Genomic DNA, 26,282 nt, shown 5'->3' with positions numbered 1-26,282 from the left:
ATAGATGTATTTTTCATATTTTCGATTCTTGTTTTCTTTTTTTCACATCTTCGCACGCCCCCTTTATTGTTACTTCGCCCCACAGGTTGAGAACCGCCGGATTAAGACTTTTAAAACTAAAGAAAAATAAGGAGGACTTTTACAAGAAAGTGGCGGAGATTTTCAGGGAGAAGGATAGGCGCGGGGACTTCAATACAATAAAAGGCTTATGGTCTTACTTTTATTTGTAAATGAAGGAGTATGAATTGTGGAATTGCAACGGCAAATTTAGAACACATTCAGGGTGAGGAGCAAATGCGCTCTCTCTCTCCGCTAGAAATGTAACGTTCTTTCTTAGCCAAATATGCGCCTTACCTGTGTGTGTGTGTAAAGAATGCTGATGAGATATGAAACATATAACCAGTAGTCAATGTGCAGGCTGTCAATTGAGTAGTGAATAAGCGACTCTTTTGGGTTCATATATTTGTAAATCTGACTCTGAAGGAGTCAGTGCCTCGCCAGCCATGAACTTCACCGCATGTCACGGCAGGAAGATGGTCCCGCGGTTAGCACTTTACAGTCGTATAGCCTTCGTTTATTAGTCTTGGCCAGTCGGAGGCAGTCGGCGGTGCGCCCCTCATAGACGATCGCCTAATGTGACAAACCCCATGACCGAGAGCCACTCGTTCACGTTTCGCTCCAACGAGATCAAACAGGTTCCATTTTCTAGTTGGTCGAAGGGGTGGGCTGTTTGTGTGCGACAGATGAACACACCAATGAGCAGCTCGGTTCTGTAACGCATAGAATGTAGCGACAAGGATTAAGGAACACGTGTGTTTTGAACCTCACAAATAGAAGAGATATCCAGTGTAATGTACTGTGCGCAGGGGTTCATGTCGGGAAATTCCAATAAAGTTAATTGATAGGTTATTTAAGGGAGGAGAAATTTGGTGGGTGGAGTAGGGAGATAGAAAAAAAAAAGAGAAGTGTTCTTGTGTAGCTCAGTGCGGTATCTCCACTGATGTATTATTAAAGAAATAAATATAACTGGCAAATAGTCCACAAAACTGCAGGCTGGCCATCTCTTTGCGCCTTTCCACACATCGAAGACTCAGTCGGCTACGCTACCGAGGTCGCCCGCAAGCCAGGAAGAACCGACGCCGAATTCTGGTAAGGAGAGTAGCGGACTCTTAACACCCGCTCTTACAGTACCTTTCTGTAAGCTGTTGCAATTGTTTACGACTTATACTTTGCAAATAAAAATTTGATTAAAAAAAAAAAAATAGAACAAACGCTTGTGCTTTTGACGTCTCGTGTTTCACGTACTAAAAGAGAAATGAAAAAAGAAAACGAGTGGCGAGACTGCGGCTGAACGCATCGCGGCTATTAACCCCGAATAGAGCAGCAATACAGCGCCGGCTCCGTCAGGCGGCATTGTGGGGTCGTGGACCTCACCAAAAGAAGAGAAGCCCATCTGTTTGACGTCCCACATTTTACAAACTATAATGGAAAAAATAAATAAAGGAGCAGAGATTGTTGCTGAGCCCCCTGCAGCTGTGAACCCTTCATACAGCACCGGCTTCGTCAGACAGACCTCAAAAATAGAAGAGAAGCGCGCCTGTGGGATGTCTCGTTTTTTATAACTGAACGGAGAAAAGAAATAATGGGGCAGAGATTGCAGACGAACTATAGCTGCAGCCATTAACACTCAGTAAAGCGCCAGCTCTGTGTGGCAACACGCTATTGCTTGTCAGAAAATGGAGACGATTGTCACTCATTCAGTAAACGCGACATAGAATGCAGGGCCATCTGGGCACAAAGGACACTGGCCGGGGTCTCCAGGACCCTAGGGACCCACAATGTTTCTGATGCCTATGTATGTTTCTGTTTTGCTATCAGAGTAGGGGCCCAGTGCACTACTTTGCCCCAGGGGGGTCTATAACACTATTAAGACAGCCCTGAATGCCCTGCAATTTTTCAACATTGTAATTTGACACGGCGGAGTGACGAGATCAGCGACTGTGATCGGCAAATCTGACAAAGCTCACGTCACAAAGTCACGTAACCTGACATCGGCTCTCACCGATAAAAAAAAAAATAGTAATAATAATAAAATCCCATCCTGGGGTGGACTGTAAGCCACTCTGTCACATGGTGGGAATGACAAAAGACCACGTTGCCCCATCTAATCACAAAAACTGATACATTTTGCCTCTCTTGTTATCTTTCCTTTGGAAGCCTTTCATACAGATGATCAAGAGAAGCGATAAGGCGTCCGGCGGGGTACGGGCTCATGCGGCTGCAGTCTGTCACAAGACAATGCCATTTTTCAGCATTGTAATTTGACACGCGGCGTAGTGACGAGATCGGCGACAGTGATCTGCAAATCTGACAGAGCCCGCAAAGTCACGTGACCTGACATCGGCTTTAAAGTTTATCAATTGACTGCAGTTCCATTTTTATTTCATTAGGTTTCGTAGATAAATAAAAGCCTCGTCGTTAGCAATGCCAGCACAGATTCGTGTTAAGCGCCACAGACTACCACAACACAACATTTATTTCTATAGCACATTTTCATACAAAAGGTAGCTCAAAGTGCTTTACATAATGAAGAATAGAAAAATAAGTCAACATTAATTAACATAGAATAAGAGGTCCTGCGGTGGGTTGGCACCCTGCCCTGGATTGGTTCCTGCCTTGTGCCCTGTGTTGGCTGGGATTGGCTCCAGCAGATCCCCGTGACCCTATTCGGATTCAGCGGGTTAGAAAATGGATGGATGGATAGAATAAGAGTAAGGTCTAATGGCCAGGGTGGACAGAAAAAAAAAAAACTCCAGACAGCTGGTGAAAAAAAATAAAATCTGTAGGGATTCCAGACCATTAGACTGCCCAGTCCCCTCTATATACTCCTCTTCTCGAGGGCAGCCAAAAGAGGATGGACCACTCTCGCGAGGCACTAGCAACTAACGTCATTCCAAATCTCCCATCATTTCAAGTTCTTTTCTCTTTTTACTTCCTTGTTTAATATTGCGTATGGCGTTGTTTAGATACATTCACCAAATCCTGAGCCTGGTCAGTCTATCATAAAGATCGCAAGCAGCTGGCGGGTAATCTCCACATCAGTGGACACAAGGAAGACATCAGCGCCAGTCCACACTCGCAAAAACTAATGGCGTCAGAGTGGATCTTCAGGGCGATGCCATAGGGCAGGGGTGGGCAATGTCGGTCCTGGAGAGCAGCAGTGGCTACAGCTTTTCATTCCAACCCAGTTGCTTAATTAGAAACCAATCCTTGCCAATCTCATAATGAAGCCGAGAGAGGAGGTGCAATACCGTTATTTTTTTTTATTGTCTTCTTGAGATAACAGACTAATTTTATCGAAACTTCGAGAAAATTAAAATTTGTTTTCGTGACATAACGGAATAACTTTATCGCGATCTCGAGAAAACGAACTTAACCTTGGCTCCTGGCATCAGGCTCGCGTAGATTGCGACGCCTATACAGCTGAAGCCTTGTTAACCGTCTTCTTAAATGACGGACACTAACGTTATTATTTTCTAAACTTCAGTCAGCCCTTGATTGAACAAAAATGTGACACGCTGATCAATACAGTTCTGCTCTTCTGCCATTTCAAACAGGACGTGGCTTATTTCATAATTACGAGAAAACGAGATCTTTTGTTTTATCGAGATCTCGATAAAATTATTCCGTTATCTCGAGGAGACAATTTAAAAAAAATAACGATATTGCACGTCCTCTCTCGGCTTCCGTAGCAAGGTAAGGTTCTTATATCGTAGATTTTTTTTCCCTTCGCAAGAATGTCACCCAAATGATTTGAAGTCTGTCACACTTTCTATTAAGTGTTTTATTAAATCAAATAGTGCATGATGAACCCACAGAGATGTAAATGAAAAAAAGCGAGATGGAGAACTGCTGGCTGCTTTGTCATTTACATCTTATTGCTAATAAGGAGCCATTAAAACAGTGAATGCAGCTCTTTAAGATTGAAATAAACAATCAAGGGTGGGGAAGTTTAACAAGCGAGACCACTAAAATGAAGCATCAAAACGTCACTTAGGCAATAAGTGGCTTCATCAGCAAAAATTGACTTCTCATTAAGAAACTGGGTTGGAACAAAAACCTGCAGCCACTGCGAACCTCCATTTGTGTTTCTGAATGAACTCCTCCACATGAAGGATCCGGAAAAAACCTTTTATTTATTTAGATCTGTAACAGTGAATAACCATGAATAGATGGAAACAGATTTGTGAAACAGTAATGGGTCCTGATTCTAAAAGGACTCTTGCTGCATACAATACTAATTCTAGGTTTTCTTACTCTGTACTGTACATGCATTAAATATTTTTTTTTTCTAAGGAAGTTTTTCAAAGCACAAAGAACCAACTTCATATGTAAAGACCCCGTCCCGGAATGAAATGCTGCTTTGTCCAGCAATGAGGAACCAATAAAGAATCGTCAAATGCCAAGGAGAGCACATATACCCTTACACTTTTAAAAATCTTCACTTAATGCCAGGGCTGTCTTACCAGCATTATAGGATCCTGGGGCAAAGTAGTGCTTTGTTTTGATAGCAAAACATACATAGGCATCAGAAACATGGTGGGCCCCTGTGTTCCTGGTGCCCCTGGCCAGTGCCCATTGTGCCCATTCATTTTTTTGTATTTCTATAGCACATTTTCATACAAATCTCAGTCATTTCAGAATTTCCCCTTTGGATTAATGAAGTATCTATCTATGATATAGTGCCTTTCATATCTATCTATCTATATCTATTGTGACAGTAGGGGGCGCTATCGCTCCCTTGAACCCTCAGGTACCACACCAAACACCAGGTAAAAGTACAACAATTCTTTTTATTATAATAATTATGTGCACCAAGCACCCTCCACTCCACACTACTCATTAATAACCAAATAATAATAATAATCAATCCTCCGACTGCCAGACGCGTTGCCCTCCTACCACCCAGCTCAGCTCGTCGTCTGGGAGTTCCCATGTTCCTTTTATATCTCCTGACCCGGAAGTGAATCCACCATACAGTCCATGAGATTCCCTTTCACTTCCGGGTCAGCTACAGGGTCTGTTTCTTCTCTTCACCCTGGAAGCACATCATTCCTACTGCTCATGTGACCAGGACGTACTTCTGGGTTATAGGGTACGTAGCACTCCCCAAGTCTCGCCACAGCGACTTCTGCTAGTCCCCATGGTATCCAGCAGGGCTGTTAATAAAAACTCCAAGGTCCATGATGGTCTGCTGTAACCCGGGGCATCTCCACGTTGCAGGGATGGCTCCCTCTGGCGGCCTGGGGGTATTGGCCGGGATAAATGGCCGGCCATGGACCACACTATCTATCTATCTATTGTGATGGACAGCCAGGTCCCATGCCCGGCCGGGACACCTCTGATACATACGTCCCGGGGGAGCCACCATGGACAGTGCAATGCCTCCCCCGGGGTGCCTGGGGGCAGCCTCCCTGGCCGTGGGTCCTTCCTCAGTCTCCCCCGTGGCTCCATGGGACATGGAGTCCACCACAGCCCGGTTGGGAGATGGGGTGGCCGCTAGGGGGGTGCTGCGGAGAGCCAGCCGCTACAATGGACGACTTACCAGCCCCACACGGTAGTGCAATTAAGACCAGCTGGTCAGGCACCTGGAGCACTTCTGGGTGGGCTATAAAGCAGGCAACCTCCCTCCATTCTGGGCCAGAATCAAGAGGAAGAGGACGAGGTTGCCTGGGAGGAGCGGTGGTGGCAGAAAGGGTTGGTTGTAGTTTGTTTGGTGCTTTTGGGACTGTGTATTGCCTGTGGGTCACGGGGAAGACGTGCGCCCACTGGTGAAGAAAAAACAATAAAGCCTGTGTTTTGTACACGTGCCTCTGCGTGGTCTGTGCCGGGTCGGGTGCTATATAGCGCCTTTTACACTATCTATCTATCTATCTATTATATAGTGTCTTTCATATCTATCTATCTATCTATCTATCTATCTATTATATAGTGCCTTTCATATCTATCTATCTATCTATCTATCTATCTATCTATCTATCTATCTAATGCCTTTCCTATCTATCTATCTATCTATCTATCTATTATATAGTGCCTTTCACATCTATCTATCTATCTATCTATTATATAGCGCCTTTCATATCTATCTATCTATCTATCTATCTATATATCTGTCTGTCTGTCTATCTTTTCCAACCTGCTATATCCTAACACAGGGTCACGGGGGTCTGCTGGAGCCACTCCCAGCCAGCACAGGGCGCAAGGCAGGAACAAATCCCCAGGCAGGGTGCCAGCCCACCGCAGGGCACACACACACCAAAGATCAAAGTGCTTTACAAGATGAAGAAAGGAAAGTTTATAAAAAAAATAAAAACAAGATTAGTCAATACTAAATAATTAGTAATAAAGAATAAAGTAGGGTGGGATGGTCAGTAGGACAGAAACATTAAAAATAAATAAATCTGCAGGGGTTCCAAGGTCACGGGACCACCCAGCCCCCACTGTTAAGATGGCTCTGCTTAATGCCTGTTGGCTGTAAACTGAGTGGTGCAGTGGTGGCGCTGCTGGGAGATGGTATCCTCTCTCTGCGGCCTTTTCCGGGGGCTCCAGTTAAATTAACCCTTGATGTGTGTGTGTGCACCCTGCGATGGATTGGCTCCCAGTCCAGGGATATGCAGGTTTGAAAAATTAACAAGCAGACAGAAATCCTTCCAGTTTGAAGCACTGAGGAGGGTCGGCGCCACATCCTGATGTCTTTTTGCACAAAATGAAATAAGAATCTAGGAAATGCTGTGTCTTGTACTGCTGTGGGGACAAAAATAAAAAGGACAGCGGGTGTGGTAAGTGGCCCGAGGTGACTCTCCGGTCACACAGATCAGGTCCTAGCCACATGGAAGAACAGGAAATGAGACAAGGAACCAGCTGACCAGCGGCACGCCGATCAGTAGTACAGAAAGGTCAACGGCCCCCCTACGCTGACCTGCACTGCAGCCCTCAGAACAGCAAACCTTTTTACTGTAAAGTTATCTGCCCAACATCTCAGCAGATGCCAGACGTCTGTCCTGACTAAATGAACGTCTACTTATTTGGCTGACAACTTCATCCATTTATGATTCACTTGGCTCCATTTCTTTTTCTAATTGGAGCCCAGGCGAGTCAAGTGAGCTGCTCAGGTTCACACACACAGTGATGTGTCAGTCCTGGGATTTGAACCCAAAGCCTGAGGGTTTGAAGTCCAAAGCCTTCATTACTACGCCACACTGAACTTCTAGAATGGAGCAGGTCTTTCAAAACATGAACAGGCCAGTCGTGGCTTTGATTTCCACACAGACTCAAGCCAGTGGCCGGCAGGGCTCTCGATACGTTTTAGGATATTCAAGGCAGAGCCACCGGTGCAAACAGGAGAAGGGGGGACAGTCTGTGGCGATGGGGGCTCCACTCCACGCTTCCCATCTTGCTTCTAGGAGCTCTGAACCCGGCACTGTCGGTAATGTCACCGATGACCTGGACACTGAGGCACACCAGAGCAAGGGGATGGAGCAAAAAGTGCAAAGGGCTTTTATTAAAAACAACAAAATATAAAGCAGTGTCCAAATAAATAGTGCTGTGTCTTAGAATCTTTAAATAAATAATCCAATAAAAACAGGCAAACGAGGTTAAAATAATGGCTGGAAGTCGTCCTTATATTCATCAGACCACTAGGACAGCATTTTTTCACTTAAGAAACATAAGTAAAGTTAGACCTCTTATATCATTGAAAGATGCTGAGAAATGAGTTCACGCTTTTGTTTTCAGTCGACTAGATTACTGCAACGCTCTCCTCTCAGGACCACCCGAAAAAGACATAAATCGTTTACAACGAGTGCAGAATGGAGCTGCTAGAATCTTAACTAGGAAAAGAAAATCCGAGCACATCACCCCAGTCTGAGCGTCACTACAGTGGTTACCTGTGTCATTCAGGATTGACTTTAAAATTCTGCTAATGGTTTACAAAGCCTTCAATAATCTGCTCCATCTTATATATCGGAGTGTCTGACATTTTATATTCCAAATCGTAACCTTAGATCTTCAAATGAGTGTCTCCTTAGAATTCCAAGAGCAAAACTTAAAAGAAGTGGTGAGGTGGGGCGGCCTTCTGCTGTTATGCACCTAAAATCTGGAATAGCCTGCCAGTAGGAATTCACCAGGCTGATACAGTAGAGCACTTTAAAACACTGCTGAAAACACATTACTGTAACATGGCCTTCTCATAACTTCACCTTCATTTAATCCTGATACTCTGTATGTTCAATTCATCATCATTACTATTCATGGTGGCTCTAAAATCCGTACTGACCCCTACTCTCTCTTCTGCTCGATCTGCGCCACCACCACCTGATCAAAGCACCGTGATGTTCCTACATTGATGGATTAAAGGCCAGAGGTCCACGTGACCGTCATCATCAAGTCCTTCCATGAGAACCCTAAATACAAAGAGGGCTGATCATTGATGTTAGGTAGAATGCCCAGAGGGGGCTGGGTGGTCTTGTGACCTCAGAACCCCTGCAGATTTTGTGTTTCATTCTGTCCTCCTTGGCCATCGTACCTTACTCTTATTCTATGTTAATTAGTGTTCTCTGATTTTAATTCTTACTTTGTCTTTTTTCTCTTTCTTCATCATGTAAAGCACTTTGAACTTCACTATTTGTATGAAAATGTGCTATAGAAATAAATGTTGTTGTTGTTTTAAAAACAAAGCCCGGTGCCTTCTTTCTACTGGTGACTCCTCTGCTTCTCCTGTTCAGGCTATGCACCTTACCTGCAGGTGACCTTCTCTCTGCTGCTTTCTTCTGGTCTGTTCAACTGTTCATCTCACCGATCCCTGGCTACAGTGGGCTCCACCAGACCATGACATGGGCTCCCCAGCGACCAGGGTGCTCACGCTGGTGGGATTCATTTCCCAAGTCCCGACTCCCGCTCCTCACTAATGCTCAGCGGGAGCGATCACTACAGACTGCTCCCGGGGTGCCAGCCAGACACCCAGGCTCACTGCTCAGCTCTACAACAAGTACCTGCGCACGTTCACGCACCGGCTTTCTCCTCCCTGCTTTCTGCCTTCTCTCCTTCTTAACCTCCAGCCGTCTTTTCTTTCTCCCTTCTAGCCACTTTGTGCTTCTATTATTTATCACAGGGACGTGGATCAGATAGATAGATAGATAGATAGGTGAAAGGCACTATATGATAGATAGATAGATAGATAGATAGATAGATAGATAGATAGATAGATAGATAGATAGATAGGTGAAAGGCACTATATAATAGATATATAGATAGATAGATAGATAGATAGATAGATAGATAGGTGAAAGGCACTATATATATAGATAGATAGATAGATAGATAGATAGATAGATAGATAGATAGATAGATAGATAGATAGATAGATAGATAGATAGGTGAAAGGCACTATATGATATAGATAGATAGATAGATAGATAGATAGATAGATAGATAGATAGATAAAGGCACTATGATAGATAGATAGATAGATAGATAGATAGATAGATAGATAGATAGATAGATAGATGAAAGGCACTATATAGATAGATAGATAGATAGATAGATAGATATAGATAGATAGATAGATAGATAGATATAGATAGATAGAGATAGATAGATAGATAGATAGATAGATAGATAGATAGATAGATAGATGGATAGATAGATAGGTGAAAGGCACTATATAATAGATAGATAGATAGATAGATAGATAGATAGATAGAAGGCACTATATAATAGATAGATAGATAGATAGGTGAAAGGCACGATAGATAGATAGATAGATAGATAGATAGATAGATGAAAGGCACTATATGATAGATAGATAGACAGATACTTTCAAAGATGTGGATGATGTTGTGCCCAGCCATGACTTTGAACTGAATTCTGTGAGTTTTCAACGTGTCACGTTGTGATTTAGCAGTGGCTTTAACTCCAAAGACTAACAAGAGCTTCAGAAGTCCCTTGTCAGATGGACGGCTGTGTCAGAAGCCACTCTTTAATAAAAGACATATGACAACCCACTTAGAGTTCCCCAAATGGCATTTAAAGGAAACAGAGAGTGTGAAAGGGGGAAAAAAAAATCTCTCATCTGACGAGACAAAAATTGAACTTTTCAGGAAGAACTCCAAGGACCGGGTGCTGCTCATCACCTGTCTGATGCCATCCCTACGGTAAAGCATGGCGGTGGTGGCAGCATCAAGCTATGGCAGTGTAGGGACAGGGAGACTGGTCAGAATTGTGGGCAGGATAAATGAAAGAAATCCTTGAAGAGAACCTGCAACCTCACAGAGGGGTGACGGTTCATTTTTCAGCACGACAATGACCTGAAGTTTACAGCCGAGGCCACACTGGAGTGGCACAAGGATAAGTCTCCGGGCACCCTTGAGTGGCCTAAACTCCATAGACCATGTGTGGAAACACCTGAAGTTTCACAGACACTGCCCATCCAATCTAAAGGAGAGCCTGAGAGGGGTGAACTGGGATTGACTGCCCAAACCCAGGTGTGCAAAGCTTGTAGAGACATACGAAGAAAACTCACAGCCAGAGCTGCTACAGATGGGGGCTTCTACAAAGTACTGAGTTAAGGGGCTGGGTACTTTTAGGAATGAGAGGTTTCTGTTTTTGATTTTCAATAAATTTGCAAACCTTTCTGAAAACAAGTCATTACTCTGTCATATTGGGTTATTTAGTGTGGATTAATGGGCAGAAATGGAAAATTCATCTATATATATATATATATATATATATATATATATATAGTGTGCAGAAAATGTAGAGGTTGTCACACATGTGTGCATAGGGGACATCTTAAGGCAGGGGTGTCCAGCTTCGGTCCTGGAGGGCCAGTTTTAATTAACAATTAATTGATTAATTAATTAATTAACAGTTTTAGGCGATTTGAAACTGTCCCTAGTGTGTGCTTGGTGTGTGTGCCCTGCAGTGGGCTGGCGCTCTGCCCAGAGTTTGTTTCCTGCCTTGTACCCTGTGTTGGCTGGGATTGGCGCCAGCAGACCCCCGTGACCCTGTAGTTAGGATCCAGTCCAGTCCAGTCTTTGGAATGTGGGAGGAAACCCACGCAGACACGGGGACAACATGCAAACTCCACGCAGGGAGTACCCGGGAAGCGATCCCTGATCTCCTAATTGCGAGGCAGCAGCGCTACTCACTGTGCCACCATGCCACCCTATCTTCAAGAGCAAGTCAATTCAAATGAATTCAAAAGAAGTTAATTAGCAGCAATAACAGGTCACTAATTAAGAAAAGGGTTAGAATGAAAACCTGCGGCCACGGTGGTCCTCCAGGACCGGAGTTGGGGACCCCTGCTTTACAAGACACTGTGGAAAGGAGACCCACCCTCAAGGAGATGCAGCACTGGCTCTGCAGCAGCTGAAGCCCATCGGTCGGGCGTCTCTTACCGTGTCGTAGGCAGAGAGCACCTTGCGCAGCAGTTCGGGCACGTGGCCCTGCGCCTCCATGGCAGGGTACGGCTCGCTCAGGTTGACTGTCACTAGCAGGGCATTATCGCTGTTGAGGAGCCAGGTGGACACGGCGAGGATGCACTGCTTCATGTTAGCCACGGGGGTCAGTCCGCAGAGCTCTTTGAAGGACACCACGGCATTCTAGAGTAGAGAGGGGACAGAAGAGGACAGAGGTGAGCCCATCACTTGGGGTTTAGTACCAGTGGGAAGAAAAAACTAAGTCAGCTGGCAAAGCTCAACTAAACTCTACACAAGTAAGCCTGGAAAATCATCTCACTGTCCACAGAGACCTCCATAACCTGCCATCTCACTTCAAAGCTAAAGAACGTTACACGTTTATTTATTAAGTGTTTTCAGGTTTGTCCCAATACCCACAATGTCCACTTTATCAAAACTCTTCCCAATGTATCCTTTACAAAACACACCTGTGTTAACCAGCAAAACCCTTCATACTTCACCCAACATGGTTTCATGCTCCCATATCTGTTGCATATGCCCCCTCCCATAAGACCACCATGCCACTCATTGTACAATCAACTAAAAAACCCAAACAAACTGAAGCATCGCAGATGAATGAAGAGAAAGAGAGAGAGAGAGAGAGAGAGAGAAGGTTGGATGATGTGGAGATAGTGAATCAGGAAGTGCAACGGATTAGCAAGGAGGAAGTGAAGACGGCAATGAAGAGGATGAAGAACGGAGACGCTGTTGGTCCAGATGACATACCTGTGGAAGCATGGAGGTGTTGAGGAGAGATGGCAGTGGAGTTTCTAACCTGATTGTTTAATGGAATCTTGGAAAGTGAGAGGATGATGAGGAGAGGAGAAGAAGTGTACTGGTGGGCCGATATTTAAGAATAAGGGGGATGTGCAGGACTGCAGTAACTACAGGGGGATAAAATTGATGAGCCACAGCATGAAGTTATGAGAAAGAGTAGTGGAAGCTCAGTTAAGAAGTGAGGTGAGGATTAGTTAGCAGCAGGATGGTTTCATGCCAAGAAAGAGCACCACAGATGAGATGTTAGCACTGAGGGTGTTGATGGAGAAGTAGAGAGAAGGACAGAAGGAGTTGCATCGTGTCTTTGTGGACCTGGAGAAAGCAAATGACAGGGGGCCTTGAGAGGAGCTGTGGTATTGTATGAGGAAGTTGGGATTGGCAGAGAAGTATGTAAGAGTTGTACAGCATATGAACGAGGGGAGTGTGACCTTGGTGATGTCTGCGGTAGGAGTGGGATTACATCAGGGGTCAGCTCTGAGTCCTTTCTTATTAGCAATGGTGATGGACAGGCTGACAGACGAGATTAGACAGGAGTCCCCATGGACTGTGATGTTTGCTGATGACATTGTGATCTGAAGCGATAGTAGGGAGCAGGTTGAGGAGACCCTGGAGTGGTGGAGATCAGCTCTAGAGAGAAGAGGAATGAAGGTCAGTAGGACCACCACGACAGAATACATGTGTGTGAATGAGAGGGAGGTCAGAGGATTGGTGAGGATGTAAAGAGTAGAGTTGGTGAAGGTGGATGAGTTTAAATACTTGGGATCAACAGTACAGAGTAACAGGGATTGTGGAAGAGAAGTGAAGAAGAGAGTGCAGGCAGGGTGGAGAAGAGTGTCAGGAGTGATTTTTGACAGACGGGTATCAGCAAGAGTGAAAGGGAAGGTCTACAGGTTGATAGTGAGACCAGCTATGTTATATGGGTTGGTGATGGTGGCACAGGAGACAAAGCTGAAGGTGGCAGAGTTAAAGATGCTAAGATTTTCACTGGGGGTGACGAGGATGGACAGGATTCAAAATGAGGACTGGATTCTTCCATCAGACTGCCTGATAGTGAGGTGTGCTTCATCACTCCACGTCTCCACTCCTCCAGAACGCTTTACACCAGATTTAAGCAACGCTGGTCCCAGAAGGCCGCAGTGACTGCAGGTTTTTAAACCAAACCCTCACAGATCTGAGTTAACATCAGGTCTTGATCGTGTTTTAACTCTGCCATGTCAGCTCATTCTCAGATCACAGATTTGTTTTCTTTCCCAGGGATGCCATTCAAATGAACCAAAGTCTAAAAATGCAGGAGTCATTTTCAGTCCATTACTTTTTTTCTCTTCAGCTTTCTTCCAAAATAATTGACCGGACCAGAAAGTTGGAAAGGGGGTTGTGCGGCGCACCCCACGTCTCTGCAAAAGGACGAAGGTCCAGGTCTTTAGAGTCCTGGTGCTTCCAGTTTTGCTATGTGGTTGCGGGACAGGAAGCCATCTAGAGGTGTGAGACGAAGATTGGACTCCTTGTGTCTCTTTGGAGAGTCCTTGGGTACCACTGGTTTGACTTTGTGTCAAGCAACTCACTGGGCCATCTTCCCCGCATTATAGGCCTCTCAGGCAACGTAGTGCACTGGGGCCCCTGTTTTGATAGCAAAACAGAAACAAACATAGGTATCAGAAACGTTGTGGACCCCCCCAGCCAGTGCCCACTGTGCCCATATGTTAAGACGGCCCTGTAAGCAGTTGCTCATGGAGTCCCGAATGAAGCACATGACCTGCATCGTGAGGAAGCGTCAGTTAAGGCACTACGGCCCTGTGGCACGATTACCCACAGGATTGAGACATTGCTGAGGGCCCGAGTGGCTGGACCAGGCCAAGGGAACGTATACATAACACCAGATAGATGGTCATTTCTGGAGGTTGGGAATGGACCGTAAGTGTCTGAACCCTGTTGCCAACTGGGACCCTGAGCTGTCAAGTTGTGTGGTTGGTGCAGCAACACACTGTATGCTTCCCAGTCCGACCTGAGAAAGAATGGAAACAGGTGAGATGGAGAACTGCTGGCTCTCTTGTCTTCTGCATCTTAGTGCTAAAAAGGAGCCATTAAAAAGAGCATGTGTGCAGCTGCTTACGACTAAAATAAGGAATTAAGGGTAGGAAATCTTAACAAGCGAGACCACTAAAACGCAGCAGAAAAATGTTGCTTGACCGATCAGAGCTTCAACAGCTGTCATTAACTGGACTGGAACAAAAACTCTGCAGCCCTCCAGGACGGACGTTGTTAACTCCCACTTTACACACCACTCCAGCATACGCTTGGCATTGTGCACGGTGATCCTGGCTGTGGACCAGGGATGTGCAGTCACGTGAGGTGTCATCATGAAAAGTAAAAAAAAAACTAATAATGAGAACATAAAATAAATTTGTCCGCTGATCTGTGCAATAAATTTGTTTTCTGTAAAATTCCAATAATTTTGATCATTTTTGTAGTCAAAATCGCTGATTTGGCGCATTTCCTGCTCAAACACATGGGAGACACGCGAGGTGCGGCAGCTATGAGCTTCACCTCACCTCGGACTGCGCTCTCCTCACACACGGGGTTGATGCGTGCCAGTGGCTGTCTCTCTGTATGTCGCCAATATAAGGTTTGTAGGTACGTTTATTATACACCCTGACCTTCTAACTTCTTTAATGAATGTGTGTGACATATTTAGTCTTGCTGATCGGACATAAAACCGCAGCGAAAAGGCAAAATGTGAGCTAGACAGTACCGTGTCGCCCTGCAGGGGGCGCATGTGAGCCCAACAGGTGCTCGTTGCTGACGCTCGGCGCCAATAAGTTAGCGATATCAGAAAGTCAAGTGTACTGCAGCGGTCCGTTTGTTTTTATTTTTTGTTCCGACTGACTGACAAAATGGAATATTATATATCTAAGCTTAAAAATTTCTCAAAACTGGACTTTAAGTCTAAACAGGAGTTGATAAATAACGGAAGACCAACACCGGAGCTAAAAGGGTTGCTTCAAACTAAAGGGACAACTAAATGTTGAAAATATTCTTTTGTTGTTCTTGTTATCCTTTTGTTGAACAGTCTGCATTAAATCTGATTAAAACATCAGAATTAAAAGCTTTTAAAAATACTGTAAATAAATAATTCAGTTAAAGGTCAAAATTGAAAGTTTTTTGTTTTTTTTGTACGCCACTCGGTACTTTCATTTGTCTTGAATGAGTTTGAATTGTGGAATTGCAACGGCAAATTTAGAACACATGGAGGGTGAGGAGCAAATGCGCTCTCTCCGCGCTCTCTCGCCGCTAGAAATGTAACGTTCTGTCTTATCCAAATATGCGCCTTACCTATGAGTGTGTAAAGCATGCTGATGAGATATGAAACAGAACCAGTAGCCAGTGTGCATGTTGGCTGCCAGTAGATTAGTGAATAAGCGACTCTTTTGGGTTCATATATTTGTAAATCTGACTCTGAAGGAGGGCGGCATGGTGGTGCAGTGCAGTGGGTAGCGCTGCTGCCTCGCAGTTAGGAGACTCGGGTTCACTTCCTGGGTCCTCCCTGCATGTAGTTTGCATGTTGTCCCCGTGTCTGCGTGGGATCCCTCCGGGTGCTCCGGTTTCCTCCCAAAGACATGCAGGTTAGGTGCATTGGTGATTCTAAATGTGTGTGTGTGTGCCCTACGGTGGGCTGATACCCTGCCCGGGGTTTGTTGGCTGGGATTGGCTCCAGCAGACCCCCCGTGACCCTGTAGTTAGGATATAGCGGGATGGACTCTGAAGGAGCCATGAACTGCACCTCCCTTCAAAGTCCATTTCTTGTATCCCCAGGTGGACGGTTCTTTTCCTAATGCTGCTTCTGGAACTCGTGTCATGAGTGACACCACGGAGGGGAGGCCACTGTTACGCAGTGGTGGCCCCACTCTGTGAGTTTTCATGTTCTTCCACTTCACGGCTGAGCTGCCATTGCTCCTCGACTCTGACGCTTCCACTTCACAATAACGGCACTTACAGGTGACCGGAGCAGACATTTCATGGCAAAGGGGGTATCGCATGGCAGTGCTGCGTGTACACTCACCAAGCTCTTCAGGACGACACGTTCTAGTGGAGATGGCACAGCCGTGTGCTGATGGAGCAATGAAGTCATTTGGAGGGGCGTCCACAGACGTTTGGCCGTCAAGTGTCCCTTCAACTTCTCACACTGCACTTGTCTCTCTCTCTCTCTCTCTCAGTGTCTAAGAAGATCCTCAGTTAGAAAGCCCTGACTGGACTTGTGCAGGGTCCCATTGTCCATGTTGTCAGGCCCGCCTGTGCTCCCCGCAGTGGTTGATGCTAAAATGAATGCGCCTGTCAGCATCCCCTAAAAACACCTCTATAGGATGAGAAAAATAAAAAAAAAGAGGGAGGGGCACCCCACCACATAGCCCCCCCATCAGTCACCACAAGGCCAAAACCAAAGGTCATACACAAGCCAGCGCCTCCCTGCTAGCCGGGGTCCGGATCGAGTTATGAAAGGAGGAGTGCAGGGGGTCTTTTCTGTATGCCACAAGCTGACTTCTCCTGCAGACCTGAGAATAAAATCAATACTGGCTTGTTGATGCAGTTTTTCATTTCATTAGTTTCCACAGAGGTCTGGTCGCAAACATGCCATCCACATGCCATCCATTAGCAGGTCAATTAAAATCATAAACACACACACACACACACCCCGTTTTAATATACACATATTTATCTTGTTACGAGGCTATTTGCAGCCTTCCAGCATGCTATCTGACTGGGTAGCGTTACAGAAAACAAACAGAGCGCTCAATTACTATACCAACTCCCCCCCACCCATGCCCCCAGTCTGTGTTTGGGGGGCAGGTAAGTAGAGATCAGCAAACAAAGCCCGCTTTCTCCAAATCGGAGCAGGAGGCACGTGGTAGTGATTATGGCATAGCGGCATCATGGCTGCGAGTGTCCTGAGTGAGGCTCCTTCAGCCCCAGAGGTTAAATCCCAACTGATGTGGCGTCCTGAATGGAGCTTTGAATAATCGACACCCTTGGAGCGTCCGCACTTTACTTCACATCTCTCTAATTAGTATGCATTTCCATCTAATTACATAATCAAAACAGAATGATGTGCTATTTCACTGAATGTATTGTGTAATGAGATGAATGACACAGCTAAGTGCACAGTCGATCAGGACTAAGAATAATATGAAGTGTGCTCAGGTGGATCAGTGCCATTAAAAACACTGCAGTAAGACAAAGTGGAGGGACGGCACATGTGTGGATTGTGGATACACAACACTGGGAATTATATATATATATAAAAAAATAAATGAAATGGATGGACTGGCATCCAGACTAAGATCAACGGTGGACACTCACCAGGCCAGGAGGCCACTACAAGAAAACAGTTTACTTGGGTGGGCATTCCAATCAAGGTGAGGAAATAATGGAGGAACTGGGGGACATGCCCCATAAAGAACAGTCAGTGCCCCAGTACGTTAGGTGGCACTGTGCTTCTGGGAGACCCCCAGTTGGAACACCTGCATGGCTACTTGGGACATGTAGTTCAGGAAGACAGCCTTCTTGGGTTTTCTATGGGGGCTACTAGCAGAAAAAAGAAAGGAAAAAAAAAAAAACATTTTGGGAGATTCACCCTGGCTAGGAAGTACTTCCTGATTGAAATCCAGTGGCGCTGGAAGTACTCCAGGGTCAGAAGGAAGAAGGCAACCTGCTGGAGGAGTGAAAGAGGAGGGAAGATAGATAGATAGATGGATAGATAGATAGATAGATAGATAGATAGATAGATAGATAGATAGATAGATAGATAGATATAGATAGATAGATAGATAGATAGATAGATAGATAGATAGATAGATAGATAGATAGAAGACGCTATATGATAGATATGAAAGGCGATAGATAGATAGATAGATAGATAGATAGATAGATAGATAGATAGATAGATAGATAGATGTGAAAGGTGCTTTCTGTGAAGAGTGCTATAGCACCACAAGGTTGCAGGTTCATTTCCCACCACTTTTGTACATATTAAGTGTCTTACTGTGGACAAGCTGTATTTTATATATACATATATAACAAATACATATATAAATATATATGATATATATTACATATATTATATATATATATATATATCATATATATATTTTATTTATATAGTATATATATTATATATATATTATAATAAAAAAATCTTGGGACGAGAGATGAAACGTGACTTTCTCAGAGAGACACTTTCACGTCCTGGGAGACGAGACTTTGTGCCAAGAGATTTAACCACACGGAGTTGAAATAAGGGAACAGCGAAAAGAGATCAAATACATTGTTCGGATTTAAACTTTAAGTCTGAGACTTGTCGATCGTCTAATTCATTTTGCCATCAGAGAAAAATAGTGTTGCTCCCAGTGAAGAGGCCTATCCACGAATTATTCACTGACTTGTGGTTATGGTCTTAGGAAAGTGCAGCCCCCAGTCCAGTTGTAGATCACAAGGTTGCTACTTCAGTTCCCACCACTAACATAATAAGCAAAGTTGAGGAAGTGGCTGTCAGCTGTCAGACAGAGTTGTATTGTACTTATAAAGTGCCTGACCGTGGACGTGCTGTATAATATATAAAGGAATAATTCACATAGTTGTGCCCCCAGTCGTATTGCAGATCACAAGGTCACTGGTTTCTTTTTCATGTCCTGCTGTTGTCCCGTTGATGTCACTCACGTTTGTTAAATACAGTTTGAACAGTTGCAGAGAAACAAGGCTCATTGAAAGGCGCTATACAACTTGCTATCATATAAAATGATTTACGATTGTTCTCTCCAGCAAAAAAAAATCCATAAAACAAATGTTTGGTTGTAGTTGATTGCAGGAGAAGAAAATGCCGCAGTATACATGAAAGAGACTAAGTCTACTCAGTTATAATTCAGTACGCGACACTTTCATATTCCCACTGGTGAGATTTTGGATTAACCGCATTATGACACTTCTTTGGTTTCATTTGCGCTCCGGTCATTCTATCACCCACTTCTAAATTATTTGTTTATTTTTGTTATATAGCGCCTTTCACAATGCTATCCTGGAGTGCTTTGTAAAGCAAAAGTGAAGGCAAGTAAGGCGTCGCAAATACATCACAGTATAAACAGACAGGCCAGGGTTGTGGTCAGATAATTGATGTCTGCATCCTATTAGTGGACAGAAGACGATTTATTAAGGAGCCTTTCAGTAAATCGCGCGGTTCGTTTGCCTTGCTACACCACATTTTAAAAGGATTATCCGGAAACTGATGGGCAGTTAATCAGCCTGGCGGCCACCCTGGTCATCACTACGGGGAAATTACAGATGGCTACAATTTGTGTGACACTAAAAGCAAACAGCTGCTGGCTCCTCAGGGGTCAAGCAGGGACATGGGAACAGTAGGACACGTCCCGCTCCCCAGCCCCTCACACCCCTGCACTCCGTCTCAGAAAGAAGATGTACTGTATACTTTTCAAAACTGAATGTCAGCAAAGAGCGCCGAGATACTATCATCTCATTCCACTGGGATTTGGAGTCATCTTATACATGGACCCATTGTGAGTCTCGTTGACGGCTACTCTGTCCTGTTCTCAGCACTTTAGCGAAGCCCGATCGAGCTCGATGTTGTTATGAAGGGCGATAGATGAAATAAAGCCAGGTCTGTTAAGTCACTCGGCAGCTGTCCTCTTATACGAGAGTCGTGTCATTTTGTAACCAGCTTAGGCCAGACCCGGGACGCGTCGGGGGAGGGAGCCAATCCCAGTTAACATCGCGTGCAAAGCAGGAACAAACCCTGGACAGGGCGCCATATGCGAAACTCACAGTACACTACAAATAAGTGCATGTAATTTCATTGAGGCATGTAAACAGTGACATCAATTTTAGTTGTGGTCTGATGAGTTCAAATCTCATGAGAGCACCCCAAAGCCACTGACTTGGCACCTTCCTTAGGGAAGAGGAAAATGATTTTGCCTTAAATTCGCCCATATGCGGCTTTTGCCTTGTAAAGCGTTTTGTCAAGGTGCGGTAAGGTGGCTCAGGGGTCAGCGCTATGGCTTCGTAACTTAAGGATATGGACTCATTCATCTCGGCCGGTGGATTCTAATCATGTTAGCGGGTGTTCCCTGCCGGGCGCATCGTGGGGGTGTCAGTGCATTAGCCCAGGGTTGCTACATTTCCTGTTACCGATGCTGCTGGAATGGGCTCCTCGCGCCTCAAACAAAGAGAAATCGGGTTTAAATGATAACTCTTCCACAGCAAACGGAAGGAGGTGATTTAATTTATCGTTTTCTAATTTTTCACACAGTGGTAAGAGCTGATTAGGGTGAGGCGGTATGAAAAACCACACGGTAAAGCAGATCAGTGGCGGATATGGGCACTCTTTAAAAAACAAAATGCGGACGGATGATTACAGCCTGAGCCAGGCAGTCCGTTAGGGGCGCCGTTTAAGAAAGGGGTGCGCGCTTCGTAAAGTCCACGTGATGATAAAAGTTATTTATTTTCTTAAAGAACAAAATAACAAAAAGAAGGTTTTGTGATGTAGAATGGGTGACATGTTTACAGGTGTATCAAAAAAAAATCAGCTTCCAGAAGCACACAGAAAAAAGAAAGTCTTTAATTTTCTTTCTAACCGTAAAAAGGCGTCGGTTCCCTTGGAGCACAAAGTGACAAAAGGGGCGGAGTTTTATGCAAATATCATCTTAACATACAATATATAATATAGGAGAATTGTGTACATATATAACAATGGTTTATTTTACGTTAAATCATATGGAGGAGAGTTTCAAACAAAATAAAATACATACCCAAATAAATAATAGTATTGTGAAATATAGCAATAAATTAAGAAAAACAGCATGAATAAATACATGCGTCACGGAATATGTTTTTGTTACTTATTTATTTTGTTCGTAACTTTCCTTTAAGCACAACGTGAAATACGTCTCGAATTTAAAACTGTCACCTTCACTCGTCAAAGCTGAGAGGGCGGGTTCTAGCGAGTGCTGCATTTTAATTGGTGAATCGTCGGTTCACCCGTAGATATAGAATTACCTGTACTAGATTCCGCAGGACCATCGCACGTCAACGTCGCCGCCATATTGCGAGTGGCACTGCTGTGGAGTGAAGTAATAGATAAAGATGCCTCATGCATGTGCTGCTTGGGATTGTACAAACCGCTGTACGCTCCAAACCAGATCCCGGGGGATTACATTTCATAGGTAAGGCTGAATAATTGTTTTGGTTATATTTGGCCATTAGAAAATCCCATTTTATAATCTTAGCACTCAAGGTCACCTTACAATAAATTTAAACAACAACAGTAAAATTAAAACAAGATAGTGATAAATCAAAAAGCAATAATTAGCAAACAAACAAAGATAACTGGCAGTACCAGTGCAAAATTCACAAATGGTATGCCAGTTTGAAAAGATAAGTTTTGATTGCAGTTTTAAAATGTGTTATTGAATCGAGCTGACGTATATGAGAGAGAAGAGAATTCCCGAATTGAGGAGCACCAGGAGAGACGCTCGAGCTCCCATAGCACTGAGTCTGATGTGCGGTACAGAAAGTGGAGCTGCAGATGAGAATCTGAGTGAGTGAGAGGAGTTCAAGTCTGGAGGAGATCAGGGAGGTTGTGGAGAGCTTTAAATGTTCAGAGCGGTATTTAGTATTGTATTCTGTAGTTAACAGGGAGCCAGTGAAGTTGAGGGAGAATCGGTGTGATATGTTCAGTGGATTTAGAACAGCAGGTTATTATCCTGGCAGCAGAATTTTGAAGAAATTACGTTTTTGTGGCAGATAGAATAGCATTACAGTAATCTGTACGTGAGGCGACTCGTGACTCATTAACCGATACTTCAGTACCGTGTTGTGTAAGAAGAGGACGAAGTCTAGAAATGTTTCGGAGATGGAAGAAGGCAGTCCGAGAAATGTTACTTATATGGGAGGAATTATTTAATAATAATAATAATAATAATGATGATGATGATGATGATGATAATAATTATTATTATTATTATTATATTATTTAATAATTGCCATTATAAGTGTATAAATGGATATAAATAATTGCATGTAAACGATTCGCCAAAATCTGTTGTATGTAAAAGATACTGTTTTAAACGTTATTGTTTTTTCATCAGAAAACCCGGTTTCCACGTCTACCTGTATTAATGGCACTTTTGCGACTCGCAATAGGGCGGACGCGCAGACTTATCGTGTCAACTGGGCAACACAGTGAATGCGGCGCCTACCTATTTATGTCTATGGGTACACCAGAGTTAAACCTTCGGCGAGCAAATGTCACATTTACAGCAGACACTTCAGATGCATCTGGGTATGAAGTTAATCTGCATCCAGGGAACCAAGCAGGTCCTCGGATTTGTAGGGAAAACTTGGGAGTTGGTGGCAGGCATGGCACTCCGGCCACCGCAAAAAAACTCACACTGTTCCAGTGAGGTGCTGAGGTGTCACCCGCTGCGCATGGGTCCCAATTCAAGTGGCTCGTCGTGCGGTGGGTGACGCAACGCGCTATCAGCGCATGCTCCCAACGCCTTTCTCTCTCTCTCTCTCTCTCCATTCAGATGAAAGGTCCCTGATATTATGTCTTGAATTTCCAGTTAAAGAACTAATATCCATGAAGCCTAGGGGGGCGGGATCTTTTCTGAAATGTACGTAATTGATGGCGAGTAAATGAAAACAGAAAAAGAGTCAGCTGAACTAGCATCCCTGGTGTGGTGGTATCTCTTAAGAAACTTAGCCCTACCCGTGTAACCAAAGATAGTACACTCCTAATGATGAATTCAGAGTTCCAGAGTTGATGTGACCTGCACAATTTCAGGTCCTTCTGATTATTTCTGCTTTCCTCTCTATCATACTGGTGTTATTTATTCGTTAATTTCCTGCACAAAATATTGTCCAAAAATGGCTTACAATTAGGCGTTTTTGGGTCTAGATGGCCATAAATACAAGGGAATCCCACAAGGCTTGACGTCTTGCCTAAGTAGACACAAAACCGAGTTGAACTGCGTATCATATATGGGGTTGTTCTCAAACTGGTGAGTCGGGAGGCTCCGAACAAAAAAAACTGAAATGATTTCAAAGCATTCAGAACTCATTCTAATTAACACGATTATGAGTTTGAAGTCCAATAGGTGGGTCAGAACGAGGGACAGACTGAACAAATAACACTGTATGAATATTAGGGTCTGTTTCCATGGGACCCAAGTTTAGTCCTGGCACACTGTAGCTGCAGATTTTGGTTTCAATTATTGTCACAATCGGTGAGTCAGTTTGAGCTCATTGCTTAATTAGATTATATTTGTTCTTTTTATTCTGCCTTCAAGAAAGTGCAAAAGTCTACATCTATAAGACAAATAAAATATTTTTGCCACAATAAATGAGTATGGTCACGTGGCCCTGTGTTTGGATATAGCAGTTGGAAAATGACTGACTGACTGACTAAGTTCAAGTGTTTTAAGTGTAATTCCACGCCAAACCACAGGTTGGCGCTGTTGCTTATGCCCTTTCCCTTTTTACTTTTAGATCTGAGGATCGTCAGGACAAGCTCTGAGGTCATACTTCAGTGTCCCAGCCGGAAGTGACGCCCCAGCACTTCATAACAAGCACCTCCAACAAAATTGATAGACTCCCGTGTGAACAAAATGTCCTGAATTGCTAAGATTCAAAATCAACCTGCCAAATAAACGGGGATCACCTTTAGCGCCCCATCACTTTGACGTTCTCTTGTCTCTTTTCTTGCAATGCTTAACTTCTCTTTCACTCTTTCCTGCTATTTGACGTTTTGACCTGTGGCATTTGCTCACTTTGTTAATTGGGTGGCACTGTGACACTCCAGGATTTGCCTCCCTGGTGTGGAGTTTGTTTGGTCTCCAGGTGTCAACGTGGGTTGCCTTCCACCATCCAAAAATGTGTAGGTTAGGTGGACTGGTGATGCTAAATGGGCACCTGATGTGTGTGCATGTGTGTGTGTTCATCTTGTGAAGAACTGACGCCCTGTTCAGGTGTTGTTCCTTCCTGCCTTGTGCCCCGTGCTTGCTTGGCTGGGCTCCAGCTTCCCAGCAATCCTGCTCAGGATAAGTGGGTTTGAAGATGGATGGATGGCAGAAATGACATGGAATAACCACAAGTGGTAAGTACTTCAGTGTTAGCGCCAGTAGCCAACTCACTAGTAACAGACATCTGGAAAAGTGGAAACCATGATGAGAATTAAAATCTTAAAAACCAAAATGAAAGCCTTTCATTATCCCATATGAGGTGCAAAAATGCTAGCTGAGGTGCGGCAAAAACGTCACAAAGCCTTGATGCCATCTCTGAATTGACACCAAAACGTATAGAAAGTGGGAAATGATGCCTTGTTTAATTCAGGCAGGAGTCCCATTAAAAACAGAAGTTGGTTCAGGAGGGAAACCGGCAGCCTTGGGAGCTCCCCCAGGACAGAATCTGAAAACTGCTTGCTTTTGCACGTATCCCATTGCAACTATTGTTTCTTTCCGTTATTTATTACAAACATTGCTCTCCCATTTTCCTTTATGGAAATGTCACGGGGCGATTGCCACTTCATGAGTTGTTAGCACCTGCAGTCCTTTTTTTTTTATAAGCACGCTGTCAGCACTGCACATAATGGCAGGAAAGCGGCAGCAAAACTGAACTGAGAGAAAAGGAAGCGGGGGACGCGCCTGTTTAGTAGAAAATGAGCACGGGGCCAATCACTTTATGTATCTTTTTATTTATTTCATTGAATCTGCCTTTCTAATTATGAGGTCTGTCCCCGTATTTATTCAGTGTGCGGAAAAAGAAGAGAATTTTAACCTTTGATTAATTCATTATTAATTTTGCCTTCAGCAATGCCGGTAACTAATCCAGTGATTCAACAAGACCCCACTTTATTTTCCTTACCTTTCATTGTACAAGGTGGTCTCCAGCCATTAGACTTGCATCAAGATAAATGAAGCCCATTCGTTTTAAGAAACAGAATAATACAATTGATTGATAAACACAAGGGTTACAGAAATACGGTAACCGCAATGGGAGGTCTGAAAATTGAGAGTATGCCTTAAGAGAAGAATTTAGGAGTCGTAGTGAACTCGACACGATCAACTGCCAGGCAGTGTGCAGAAGCCATTATTTAGGCTAACAGCATGTCAGGTTATATAGTGCCTTGACGTGTGCAGTACAAGTCACAGGAGGTTCTGCTCAGGCTTTATAACTCACTGGTGAGGCCTCATCTGGAGTCCTGTGTGCAGTTTGGGTCTCCAGGCTACAAAAAAGGACATAACAGCACAAGAGAAGGTCCAGAGAACAGTGCCGGGGCTAATTCAGGGAGTACAGGGGATGAGTTATGAGGGAAGATGAAAAGAGCTGAGCCTTCACAGGAGATGAAGAGAAGACCTGACTGAAGTGTTTAAAATTATGAAGGTAGTTAGTCCAGTGGATCGAGACGACTTTAAAATGAGTTCATCAAGAACACGGGGACACAGATGGAAACTTGTAAAGGGTAAATTTCACACTAACATTAGGAAATTTTTCTTCACACAAAGAACGATAGACACTTGGAATAAGCGACCAAGTAACGTGGTAGACAGTACGACTTTAGGGACTTTCAAAACGCGACAATGTTATTTTAGAAGAATTAAGTGGAGAGGACTGGCGAGCTTTGTGGGGCTGAATGGCCTGTTCTCTGCATGAAGACGGCACAGCAGGCAGACAAACACGTAGCACAGAAGAGGCCGGCTGTTTGCTGCCCATGCCCAGTTCTAATTTCACTTTCACGCTGCTCTCCGGTGTTGTGTGCAGTTGTTGCTGCTCCGGGTTCGAGTGAAGGGTTCTCCTTGCATTGCCGTGCGCTCCTTTTCTTTATTTGGGATGTTCTGTACTTTTCTCAGTTGGGCTCTTTGCCCAGCTTTATAGGGGAAAGCGTTCCTTTTTCTGACATGAGGCTGTAGACACTGAAGTTCCCTTCTTGAA

At 44.2% G+C, this 26,282-nt stretch overlaps 1 protein-coding gene across 1 annotated transcript in view; it reads right to left on the bottom strand.

The window, feature by feature from the left end:
- The window catches only part of si:ch211-210g13.5 (inactive phospholipase C-like protein 2), a 146,875-nt gene that overhangs the window by 52,982 nt on the left and 67,611 nt on the right, over nt 1-26,282 (bottom strand). Inside the window, exon 3 of the mRNA XM_039740650.1 lies at nt 11,457-11,660. Within this exon, the coding sequence (XP_039596584.1) occupies nt 11,457-11,660 (204 nt within the window). The remainder of the gene's footprint in view (nt 1-11,456; nt 11,661-26,282) is intronic.

The sequence above is a fragment of the Polypterus senegalus genome, chromosome 17 (assembly GCF_016835505.1).
Source record: "Polypterus senegalus isolate Bchr_013 chromosome 17, ASM1683550v1, whole genome shotgun sequence".
NCBI lineage: Eukaryota > Metazoa > Chordata > Cladistia > Polypteriformes > Polypteridae > Polypterus > Polypterus senegalus.
The sequence above is the reverse complement of the archived record's forward strand: the minus strand, read 5'-3'. Positions and strand labels throughout refer to the sequence as shown.